General features: G+C 39.6%; 1 protein-coding gene across 1 annotated transcript in view; it reads right to left on the bottom strand.

Moving 5' to 3' along the window:
- RNF145 (ring finger protein 145) overlaps positions 1-12,755 on the bottom strand; it is a 75,889-nt gene extending 63,134 nt beyond the window's left edge. The window contains exons 1-2 of the mRNA XM_004696759.3: positions 12,698-12,755; positions 7,228-7,435 (exon numbers count right to left, since the gene is read on the bottom strand). Coding sequence (XP_004696816.1) covers positions 7,228-7,411 — 184 coding nt within the window. The 5' untranslated portion in view covers positions 7,412-7,435; positions 12,698-12,755. The remainder of the gene's footprint in view (positions 1-7,227; positions 7,436-12,697) is intronic.
- Positions 12,756-13,045: the final 290 nt, after the last annotated feature.

Here is a 13,045-nt window from a genome sequence, read left to right as displayed (position 1 = left end):
CCTCCTCCCTGGGGGACAGGCAACCGAAAAGTGGGTGAAGGGAGACGTCGGACAGGGCAAGATATGACAAAATACCAATTTATAAACTATCAAGGGTTCATGAGGGAGGGAGGAGCAGGGGAGGGAGGGGAAAATGAGGACCTAATGTCGGTTTAAGTGGAGAGAAAATGTTTTGAGAATGATATACAAATGCGCTTTACACAGTTGATGTGTGTATGGATTGCGATAACAGTTGTATGAGCCCCTAATAAAATGTTTAATAAAAAAAAAAAGAAAGCAAGCAAATTTTTTGGAAATGTTGATGGCAACATATGTACAACTGTGCTTAATACAAATGAATGATGGTTTGTAATAAGATTTTTAAGCGCCTCCAATAAAATGATTAAATAACTTTTTAAAGGGGGAAAATGAACCTTGAGGTTTACATTTCAAATCATTAGTGATTTCAGTTGGTACAGTTTTCAATAAAACTGACTCTTAATTACCTCTTGCCTAACACCCTAATTGGTCTTCTTACCTCCAAATAGTGTGGTGGTGGTAGTTGCTGTTAAGTTGATTATCAACTCACAGCAAGCCCATGTGTGCAGGGTCAAGCAGCTCCCTAAGAGTTCTTAAGAATGTGCCCTTTTCCGGGACTTCCGGGAAGATGGCGACCGAGTAACACATACCGGGGGGACTCCGCACAATTCAGCCCAGGAGAGTTGCTTAGAGGGAAATTCAACACAGCTGGAACACAGGAGGAGCATCATAAAGATAAGTAGGCACAGACTCACAGATTTTGAGGGGCTGGGGGCTTTTAGCTTACCACAGTGGAGGTAGGGCTTGACCTGAGCCCCGCCACTGTCTCTACCAGAGCCTAGACTATTTGGAGCCCGGAAGGGGGCTTAATCTCAACACAGCCAGTTTGGCGCCAACTGCCTTGGGGCAGGGACTAAACCCTTGCAGTTCCACAGGGAGGGATCAGGGTTCAGCTACACTGTTACTTTTGTTTCCCTCTCTTCTCTATATTTGGCCAGCCCCCTCCAGTCTCTGCAGAATGCACAGGGGTTTTTTCTCAACACAGCCACAGCTTGCCAGGGACTAAACCCTTGCAGCCCCACCAGCAGGGATCGAGTGTTCAGCTACATTGTTACTTTTGTTTCCCTCTTCTCTCTATTCCCCCACCCCCACCCCCACCCCCAGTATTGGAGGGTTGATGGGCTTTTTCTTGCATGGGCATTTTCTCGCATGGGCTTTTTCTCAACACAGCCACAGCTTGCCGCTGCCTCCAGGCAGGGATTAAACCCTTGCAGCTACACAGGCCGGGATCAGGACTCAGCTACATTGTTACTTTTGTTTCCCTCTCTTCTCTATATCCCTGCATAGTCTCAACAGGCTTACTTTTTTTTTTTCCCTCTTCTTTGCCTCTTTCCTGTTCTCTCACACTCCACTGCTGAGCTCCAAACCACTCCCTTTAGCCTAGGGCATTTACGCTGGTACCACACCCAGCTAGGTGAGCTCCACCCTGTGCAGCTAGCCTGAAGCTGGGGAAAACCCTGCTGACCTCCACCAGGGGATACTCTGCCAAACTTCTTACCAGGGAATTCCTGCCTGTGTGCCTGGGGGCCTAAGGCAGCCCTGCCAACACTCATCAATGTTCCAAGCTGCAACACCAAAGCAGGCAACCCACCAGCCTTCTGGGGCACTCCCCTGAGAGGGAAGTCATAGGAGGATAAAACAGTAGGTTAATTCCATAGTGAAATTAGCTGTAGGCAGTTCGAAGAAGCATTGCTACAAGTCTTCCAGAGAGAGCCAGTGCTCTTGGACTCCCTGGAAAATGGCACCTGGCTCCTCTAAAACAATGCAAAGCAAACAGCCATCAGCCCCAACGACCTCAATGAAAAAACAGGAGAAACAAAAGGCAATGGAAGAAGATTTCCTGAACATAATGACATGCATAGAAGTAGACAATGAGCTGCCACAAAAAGAAATCTTCGGAATGCTGCTTGGAGTCATACAGGATCTGAGGGAAATACAGAAAAAGGATGAAATGATAGAGATAAAGGCCATACAGCAAAGGGAAACACAGGAACTTAGGGATGAGATAACAAAAACCAGTAGCAGAAACACGGACCTTGAGAATCAACTGGAGGAAGCAGAGAACCGCATCAGTGACTTGGAGGACAACCAAGCAGACTTTAACAAATGTGAACAAAAATCTAATAAGATCATCAGAGAAGCTGAAGAAAACCTAAGAGCTATGTCTGATGCTATGAAGCAGAACAGCATTAGAACTACTGGCTTACCGGAGGAAGACACAACAAAGAAGTCATCTGCAACAACAGTGAGAGAATTCTTGGAGGAAAACTTCCCCAGCTCAATGAATGAAAACCAGGCAACCATTCAGGAGGCTGAAAGAACACCAGCTAGATTGAATCCCAAGAAGAAGTCACCAAGGCACATAATAGTTAAACTATCCAACTTTGAGGAAAAGGAGAAAATCATGAGAGCAGCTAGGGAAAAACAAGCAATCACATATAAAGGTTCCCAAATAAGAATATGTTCACACCCATCAGCAGAAACTATGAAGAAGAGGAGAAAGTGGAGTAACATATTCCAAAAATTGAAGGAAAAAAAATACAAACCCAAGAATACTCTACCCAGCCAAATTATTGATCAAGATAGATGGAGAAGTAAGAGTCTTCCTAGACAAAGAAAAACTCAAATACGTTAGAAGAAACCCAGCCCTACAAAAGATCCTTGCCGACCTAGGATGGGCAGAAGAACACTCACCAAACATAAATAAGAGACCACCACATAGAACAACCTCACCCAGAGGGCAACAAAGAGAAAACAGACCCCAAGATAGCATTGGCTCAAGGATGGAAAGTAGTCAAGAATACACACACATGCACAACACACTGAGAAAGGAAAGTAGGAAAACACCCAACACAAAAGGTATAAGATGACATCACAGAGTCCGCAGATGGAGATAATAACCCTGAAAATCAACGGCCTGAACTCAGGCATTAAAAGACTGAGACTAGCAGACTGGCTTAGAACATACAACCCATCAATCAATGAGTGCAAAACCTGGAAAAGCTGTTCCTGCTATTGATGCATAACACTGCAACTGGTATTTTTATATAAATATAGATATATACGTATACATATATATAATTTGAATTTTTGGAAACTTTAGCTGTGCTGTCAACTTTGAAAAAGTATCCCAGTTGTACCGTGTTGAGTTGGCATTGTACAGATATGAACAGCCATATTGGTCTAGAAACATTAAACTTAATTTTTTTCCATTTGTACAGGGGTAACGCACTGTATTAAATATGTAAGGTGTTATCTACGTGGGTTTGATTACAGAAACTAATAAAGTATTCTCTAAATAATGAAAAAAATAAAAATAATTTTTTAAAATTGTGCCCCTTTCTGAAGCAGACTGCTAGATCTGTTCTCTAAGGGGCCTCTCTCACTGCCATCCAATCAATTCTGACTCATAGCAACCCTATAAGGACAGAGTAGAATTGCTCCTGTGAATTTCTGAGACTATACATCTTAACAGAGTAGAAAGCCTCATCTTTCTCCCATGGAACTAGTGGTTTCAAATTGCTGACCTTGTAGTTAGCAGCACAATGTGTAATGACTACATCACTATGGGTGACCCTGCTGGCATCTGAAATATCAATGGTGGAGCTTGCAAAATATGAAAAACTGACAGGTGGGTAACTCAAATGCAAACTCACTACCAGCAAGTGGATTCTGACCCATAGGAACCCTACAGGACAAGGCAGAACTAAATTTTTACAGGAGCATCTTTCTCCCACATAGTGGATGCTGATTTTGAACTGCTGACCTTGTAATTAGCAACCCAATTCATACAAGCAGTGGATTACAAATGTAATATACACCGCTTAACTTCACAATTTACCCCAGAGCTGTATTTGCATGTGTTGAACTTATGGCTCTACAAGGTTATTTACTTAGTCAATGCATGAGATAACAGATAAAAGTTATCTAAATGTCCACCAACAGGGCAATTAGTTCAACAGATTATGGTAAAGTATTGATATCATGCAGCTACAAACAGAAAGAAGAGGGTAAAAAGAATCAGATCTTAACATTTCCTCAGAATCTTAAGATTTGGCAGAAGAGAAAAGTTCAGGTACCAATATTGAGGGGGGGGGGTTGCACAGGGGCGGGGAGTACAAAGCTTTTATCTCATGAATATCTAAAAAGAGCAGTTATAGCTTCACAAAGCATTAAATTAAAATAAACAAATAAAACCAAGATTCAAATTAATGTGTATTGTTATCTGCATATATAAAAATTAGGAAAAATATACGAGACTTCAAAAAAGTTCATGATAAAGTGGAATTTAAAAAATGGAATTTCCCCATGAACTTTCTAGAGGCCTCTAATATTTATCATTGCTTACGTACAAAGATATAAAAATACCTCTCACTATGAACAAGAATAGTAGTTACTTGTTGGGGCTGGGAATGAGAACTAGGAGGGAGTATTTTTCACTGCACACCTTTTCACACTCGGAATATAAATACATTACCTATTGTAAAGATGAAAATTTCTAAAAATATGTAGTTCTACTCTACCATAGAATGTAATAAGTGCATTTTAAAAGGCTCAGTTGAGTTCTCAAAAGTTATAAACTAGAGTATGATTTTCAACTGTGCTAAAACCCATTCAATTCCAAAAATTAATGTTTCTGGTTATTAGGCAACTGCTATCATAATATTTCAATCGATTCAGAAATAATATATGATAAGCACATTTTTTAAACCATAATATGAACTTTGCTGATTAAGCTAAAAAATCTAAGCCAAGTACCCAATTGCTCTCCTACAACAGACTGGAATTATTTTCCATAATTGGCTAACATACAAAGCCTTTAATAAAGGGTTGGAAATTAGAGCATTTTACAGAATAAAGGAACCTGCTCTCTGCAGACTTTCCCAAGGCAGTGCCATCCAACAGAGTTCAATGTGTACTGACTCCAGCTGCTTGGCTTTTCCAATTCCTTGCTTCCCAAAAGTATTTACCTGGTACTCTCAGAGCAGGAAGAGTGCGTGGAGCAAAGTTTTGGAACCTAGGAAGTCCTTCTATGGACAAAAATTTCATAAAAACAGGACAAACCTTTAGGACTTTATTTCTGAAGGGAAGTCCTAGTAGTCAAAATATTATCATTGTAATACACTATTCAAAGCACATCTCAAGTTATGCAATACCATTGTGTTAGTCCGGCTGACTAGAGAAACAAAGCCAAGGAGACTCATACTTGTGTATGAGACAGAGCTTTCTATTCAAGAGCAATTGAATATTGAGAAAACACCTCAGCCAGTCCAGATCAAGTTCTTAAGTCCGATATTAGCCCATGTGTCCGGTACCAATCTGTAGTCTTCTTCAAACTTGGGAAACATGTGCAATGACACCAAATGCAGGAAAATCACAGGCCAGTGGGTGGGAAGTCTTGTGGATCCAGTGATGTAAGCATCTCAGTGCTAGCAGGCTTCTCCAACTCCAGAGGTCTGGTTCCATCATTCTCTCTTCATGTGTCTTCTCCACAGGGATGTCTCCAAGGGAGTGAGCACATGTCCCGCCCGCCTCTAGCGAGCTATTTATCTCCTTAGGAAATTTATCTCCTTAGATCTCCAAATGAGGGCATCAAGGTACTACCTGATTGACATGCTAGATTCCACCCCTTCATTCTTAATCCCTGATTGGCACACTAGACTCCACCCCTTTACTCTTAATCCTCTCAAATTGACAAACGATTGTATAACTACCACAACCATCAGTAACTAAATATGCATCATTACTATCAATGCATATAAACTACAATGGTGGCTCAGAATTCTCGCCTTTCATGTGGGAGATCTGGGTTTAATTACCAGCCAATGTACCTCAAACTTAGCTATCACATGGAAGTCGGTGGAACCCTATGTATTACTATGATGCTAAGCAGGTATCCACAGAGCTTCTAGAGCAGGGTAGGGGAGCATTTTTCTGAGAAGGACCATCTGGATATTTATAACATCATTCTTGGGCTATACGGATCAGACATTAACTTACCCCTAGTGCACTAGCTGGAGCTGTTTCTCTTTGGTGAGGGGTGTGATGTTGGCTGGTGCTGATTTTTTTGACCTTATGCATCCCTCAGGCTGCCCTTTTCCCACCCATTTTAGAGGAAGACAGCCCAGCAATCTACCTCACAAAATCAACCAAAGAAAACCTGGCAAATCATGAATGCACGGCTAACAACAACAGCAGCAAGCAATAACAATTCTTACTGCCACAATACACTTAGGAACACTTATATTCTAAATAAACTTTGTGTTTCATGTCCACATCTCAACATTAAATTCTTTAACATCTCATTATTACTTTTATCTTAACTTCAAAGCATTTTAATTATAATCCCAAGGGTATTGTCTGTAAGAAAGAAAATATTATAGTGCCAGTTCTCACCTTTCATTCAACTGAAATGAATGTTTTACATTCAACTGATCTAGTGTGTCTTGGGTGCCACCAAATTACAGTGACCCTATTTGACATAGAATTGCTCCAGAAGGTTTCTTAGGCTTGAGAGTCAATCACCAGCTGGTGTGTTCAAACTATCCACATTTTGCTTAGCAGCAGACCTGCTTAACCCATTGTTCCATCAGGGTCTTCGTTTGTGTTGCCCAAAAACCCCACTACCATCAAGTCAATTCTGAAGAGAAATGCTGTTTAGGGCTTCCAAAACTAAGTACTTAAGAGAGCAGATAGTCCCATCTTTCTGCCTTGGAACAGGTGGTAAATTTGAACCACCAACCTTTTGATTAGCAGCCCAATGCATACCCCACCACAATACCCCACCACGCCATCAGGGGTCCTGAAGTTTGTCTTAGGAAACAATAAAGAATACTGAATTTTCTAAAGCAAAATCCAAAAGAATTAAAAACAGAATGCCCTAGATGCATGAGAAGTAGTTCTCATTATTTACATTTTATCCACTTAAAATCTTGAATGTTTTCTTCTGCTTTCCAAGTTTATTCAGTAAAATAAATACAACCCTGCCTGCTTCTCTCTAGATCTAACAATTCAGAGCAACGATAAGGCAAGACTATAAAGAGGCTTCACCACTGCATTTGAATGTGACAGAACTTCATTTTTCTCAAACTCTCAACGCACAAATCAATCAGAGTGCTCATGGTAAGGTTAGAAAATGCAGACACTTACCTACATAGTGCATATTAAGAGCCAAATACTTATACTGGAAAAGAGGGTTGTTGCTGAGGCTACTTCTTTGGATCTGCTGGAAAAAGGAGCTGACATCCCATCTGTACAGGACATCCAGGAGCATGATGCTGGGCACCCTCAGGGCCACATTTAACACTGCCTCCAGTTTCTCCTTTGCAGCCATGTTTCCCCCCACCTTGGAGTAGACCTAAAACGTGGTAGACAAAAATCGATGAAAAGAAGTTAATATAACTGTTAGACATCCAATGACTGTCACAGACTGAACACTGTGCAAGAATGTACAGAACTTGGTAACCACATCTCCTTCCTTTAGTATAAATACAATAAGCTTTGTACAGTGTTTCTCACATTGACACTTTTGGCACTGCCAAATTTTATGATTCTGGTTAAATTTTCAGCTATAAACTTGTTTTAGAAAGGCTCATTAACTACAAATCTATTGTGTGAGAAAGAAAAAAAACACACTACAAATCTAGGCACTGAGCAACAAAGCACCAATGCACATACAACTTGCCCAAATCAAGCTGGAGCGTTCACTGCTGTGAAATCATCTGAGATTTCCAGTCTCTTGAAAAGGAAGGCAAATTTTAAAATATTTACTATGTTAAAAAACCCTAAACTTCAATAAAAATTTGACAAGTACACGTTTAGTCTGCTGAACTTCAAAGCCTGTCCTTGTACTCCTTCACCTACTATCAAATTTGAAGCCCTGCATTTACAATCAACAGAATTCATGGCAAAGATACAAAAAGCAAATGTTCCTTGCGACATGGTCAACTTGAATAATTAAGCTTTTTGTCTGAAATCTCTACAAAGTAGAACAACAAATTGTTCCTTTAGTACAGATAGGAGGGCACACAGACTGAGTCGGGCTGTGAGCGTCTCTACGGCTTGGCTTTGCTTAGATGTTGATGGGCAGGAAAGGGGGAGTGAAGGGCAGCAGCCATCAGGTTTCCTTGGACAAACTGATTATTTAAAAGGACAATTCAAGGCAACTCTGTTTTATAAGATACAGCTGAAAATTAATGCAAGGAATTTTAAGAAAGGGAACAGGGCAAGTGGATAAATGACTATTTTAAGAGCAAAGAAAATTCTGAATTGTTGGCGCTGACAACATCCTTTCAAGAATTTTGCTGAGAAGGCTAAAACATATTTTCTAACTTTGGCAGTAATTTCAGACATTACAGGACAAATGAAAACATTCATTTCTGAAGAAAATTATAGCGACAGATTGCTATGCTATGGTTAAATATTTGTCACTATTTCTATTTTACTGATTTTCATAGCTTCCCTGCTCACATAGTTAAAAGCAGCTCAACTTGGCTCACCATTAGTAGGCTTTTAATTATCATTAATCAATTACTTCCATGACAGATGTTAGTGTGTGTGTGTGCATATATATATGTATATCTATATATATGCATATATATATCATACATACATATGATCTTACAAATAATGTAAAATCAGTTTCTATATATGCATATACAGTGAACCCTCATTTATCGCAGTTAATCGGTTCTAGACCCTACCGTGATAAATGAAATTCCGCGAAGTAGGATTCCTTATTTGTAAATCAAGTATTTTCGTAGTTAGAGCATAGAGGACATGAAAAAACACCCTTTAGTCACCATTACACTCGTATTACCCAATTTATTAAACGAAAAAGAGAAAATACACTAAAACATTTTGGACGTTACAATTATCATTTATTACTTATTATATTTTTTATGGCATCTAGTTTACAGTATTACGACTTGCCACGATGCGCTTTGCTTCCTTGTTGAAAGTGAAAGTAGCCGTAGCACGGATGTTTTTTTCCTCTTTACGGATGGAGCGAACGGAAGACTCATTCAAGTCGAAATGGCGTGCAACCTCCACGATTTTCTTGCCATCTTTGATCATATCCAAAAGTTTTACTTTTTCCTGGATGGTGAGCATCTTCCTCTGGCGCTTATTTTTATTGTCAGAAGGCTCAGAAGAAGCAGCTCGTTTAGGAGCCATCATAGGGCTTAGATAAAATTTCTTAAAAATCGCAAACAATTACAGTACACTGTACAAAAGCAAAAATGCATCTGATACGTAGCTCCGATACGTAGCGATGCAGACAGAAGCGTGTACAGTATGAGCCAATCAGTGGCAGTAATGACAGAGCATGCGCTGTTGCGCAAAAACAGCGATAGAGTGAAGCCGCAGAAGTCGAAGCGCGAAGTGGCGAGGGTTCACTGTATATATATCATACATACATATGATCTTACGAATAATATAAAATCGGTTTCTATAAATAGTGTCATTCTGGTTATTTCAAACTAGCAGGATCGTTGTCATTTTCTATGAACAATAACATTGTACGGGACTAAGAAACAAATAACTTTGTCTTAAGGAGGAAAAGGCACTGGGGAAAAATGCTCTAATTGACACTTACCACACATTTAGCATTTATGAAACTCAAGTAAATTTCTCAAAAGCCATGATAATATAAAATAAAATCCTGGAAAGAAATAAGACTAGGGACAATTTATTAATTTCTTTCTATGCTTTTGTGTTTGTCAACTTTTCTAGAATGTTTTTATTATAATCACGGGTGGGGGGGGGGTCTATAATGGGTCTAAGTATATAGAGAGGAAATAACACCTTGATCTGATGTGAAACTTGGTATCTCTACAAAATTAGCTTAGCTCAAAATATACGAGTGATTTTTCTAAGAAACCATGAGCTGTTTCTGAAAATTACCACGCACTGTGATAGCAACAGCACTGACAAAATGTGTAGATATTTCATCTACTGTTATAAAAAATAAAGTAGCTACTAGTATTTTTCAAATTCTAGAATCCAATCTAAATCACTACTTTTTTTTTTTTTTACAAACAGCACAAAGTGCTGTTGCCAAGGTAATACTACTTGTAGTCCATATGTATTTTCATCTGACTTGTAGAACCTGCCGTTTTTAAGTTTGGGGTTTTAGGGTTTTTTCAAACATACTCATTTAAATCATTTATTATACACCTTAAGGGGGTTAGAAGTGGTTTTAATAAAGGAATAAGCAATCCTGTGACCATTAGCAAAATGGTAAATGTTCTTTCTTAATTATACCATCACTCCTTCACAAATAAAAGCATTAAAAATGTTTTTTTTAAAAACTTGGGTCTCTACAGCTGTCAATACAGAAGACTATCCAGGAAAAAGACTGAACCCCAAGCAACTTCGTTGTAAACTCAAGACTCTAATGTATAAGAAGGATCTGGCAGAGACTGAAATATACTCAGTAATAAACCCAATGCTCACGGAGTGTTTCACTGGCTCCGGCACGTGAGTCATTACTTAACAGTCATAGACAAGCAAATTCAACCCAAGGAAAATCAAACTAAGTTACCTGTAAGCTGTAAAGGGAAAAGCTAAAAAGAAAACACACTTTTTTTTCCAGACCCTTCTCATTTTTCCCTTCTAAACAGTGGCATGTGATTTGGTGTTGACTCTCATACACTATAAACTGAGAAAGATGAGCTTCCTACTCCCTTTAAGAGTTAGTCTTGGAAACCTACTGGGGCTGTTCCACTCTGTCCTATAGAGTCACTATGAGTCAGAACTGACTCAATGGCAGTGATTACGTGTGTGAAAGAGTGATCATAAAACGGAACACTACTCTCTAGGCCAGGGGTCCTCAAACTTTTTAAACAGGGGGCCAGTTCACTGTCCCTCAGACCCGTTGGAGGGCGGACTATAATTTAAATAAAAAAACAGTGAACAAAATCCTCTGCACACTGCACATTATCTTATTTTGAAGTGAAAAAACAAGCAGGGCAAAAACACCTGGTGGGCTGGATAAATGTCCTCGGCGACCCGCATGTGGCCTGTGGGCTATGTCTAGGCCCATACATTAAACTTAAAACTAAACAAAAAATTTGCAATATGGACCTTATCAGCAGACACCTGAAATTGCTCCTACCTCAGGCCTAATCACTAGATTATGAGCATGAATACACATGAAGCCTCATGGCCTGAGACAGAGATTTCACCTATTTGGCTCGAGTAAAATTGATCATTTTCCTAGTTTGGTTTTTTTTTTAACAGAACTAAATGAACTTATTCCAAACTAACATCTCACTCATTGCCACTGAGTTCATGTCAACTTACAGTGATTCGACAGGTCAGGACAGAACTGCCCCTGTGAGTTTCCGAGACCAACTCTCTGGGAGTATAAAGTCCCGTCTTTCTCCCTCAGAACTGCTGGTGATTTTGAACTGCTGACCTTGTGGTAAGCGTTAAACAAACATCAGGAACTCAAAAATCTCTTAAAACCAAAATACCAAATCATCCTAGACAAAAACAGGAGAGCCAAAGGCAAAGGAAATGTAAAAACCTGGCACACCCAAAAGGCAAATATCCAAACTACTTCTTGCCCTGTCCAAGTTTTCCACTTTTTACCTCTTCAGCAGAACTTAAAATTTCCTTTTGGGTCATATAACACAACAGTGATGCTAGTGTTCCGTGATATCCCTGGAAATTATCTTAAGTCAAATGTAACTCAAACTTAAAGATACTTTACACAGTAAAACAGCTTTTAGAAAATCTCAAAAACTCAAAAAAGGGTTCAACAATGGCTAACTAAAGAGGACCACCACCATTTCAGTTGTCACTCTCCCACTGAAAAAGCAATAATCAACACTTACATTCATAGCTATCCCATATACCGATACAATGTTGCACACTACACTCATATTTGCCAACTAGTTAACACACAGAACCAAAAACAAACAAAAACCACCCCAAACTCACTGATTTCAAGTTGACTTTGAGGTATATAAACACCTGGGGGAAGGGGTGGTGCCTCATATTTCACATGTTCGAAAAAATACAGTATTTTTGGCTTTTAATACAAAAGCAAACCATCTTGAAAATATTTTTAAATTGCTTCTTTTTTTTGAGCCACAGTTGGTTTCTGTTGAATAAATAAGTTATACTAAATGGAGACAAAGGTAATCTTACCAAATAAACTGCACTCACATCTATTTTAGATAAAGTCCCTTTTTAAAAGGCAAAGCCAAAAAAACAAAAAAGTCACATGGCACGAGTAAATGCTGTTCAGTACAATTACTAATTTAAGGTTGAAAGTTTCCACCCCCTTCCCTCCATCCAAAAGGGAAACAAAAATCTGCCTTCATCCAACATTAAACTTTGTCCCGGCCAGTAAAAAAAAAAAAGCAACATCAGCTTAATCAGATGTAAAACACAGATCTTCTGGTTATTCTGCTATCCCTTATGTCCTAAGACTTAGGACATTAAGTCCTGAAAACGTTAAGTGGGCAACACTAGAACCTCAAATCACTAAGCAAACAGCTCAAAGCTTAAGACACTCAGAAAGAGAAACCACCTCTTACATAAGCATTGGCACATGTTTTAAATATAGCAGGTCCGCCCCGCACTCGTAGCTAACTAACTTTATGGGTACCTGATTTCCACATGAACTACAACAATTCAAAGGTTTCTCATCATCTCCAAAAGGGCAGAGGTACCACCGTGTCCACTCTCTCAGCACTAGTGCCATCCTTCAACTTCAAGAGTCAGCCCTGGGAGGGGGGGGGGGGGCACGGCGCTACCTCTGCCATTGGGCGCTTGGCCTGGGTCACCACTGCAACACCGACAGCTCATCCTTTTGGGCATGATTCAAGATTCCACAGAACTGCACACTCCGTGTTTTAAAAAAATAAAAAAAAAGACACACGGTCTTCTTTCCTTTCAGGCTAGTTTCCTGTTTACTGCAGACGGTGATGCAAAGCCATCCATTAATCTTTGGTAT

The sequence above is a fragment of the Echinops telfairi genome, unplaced genomic scaffold (assembly GCF_000313985.2).
Source record: "Echinops telfairi isolate 266 unplaced genomic scaffold, ASM31398v2 ScPeMD7_7469;HRSCAF=8507_0, whole genome shotgun sequence".
Taxonomy (NCBI): Eukaryota; Metazoa; Chordata; class Mammalia; order Afrosoricida; family Tenrecidae; genus Echinops; species Echinops telfairi.
Note: the sequence above shows the minus strand (reverse complement) of the source record. Positions and strands in the feature narration are given on the sequence as shown.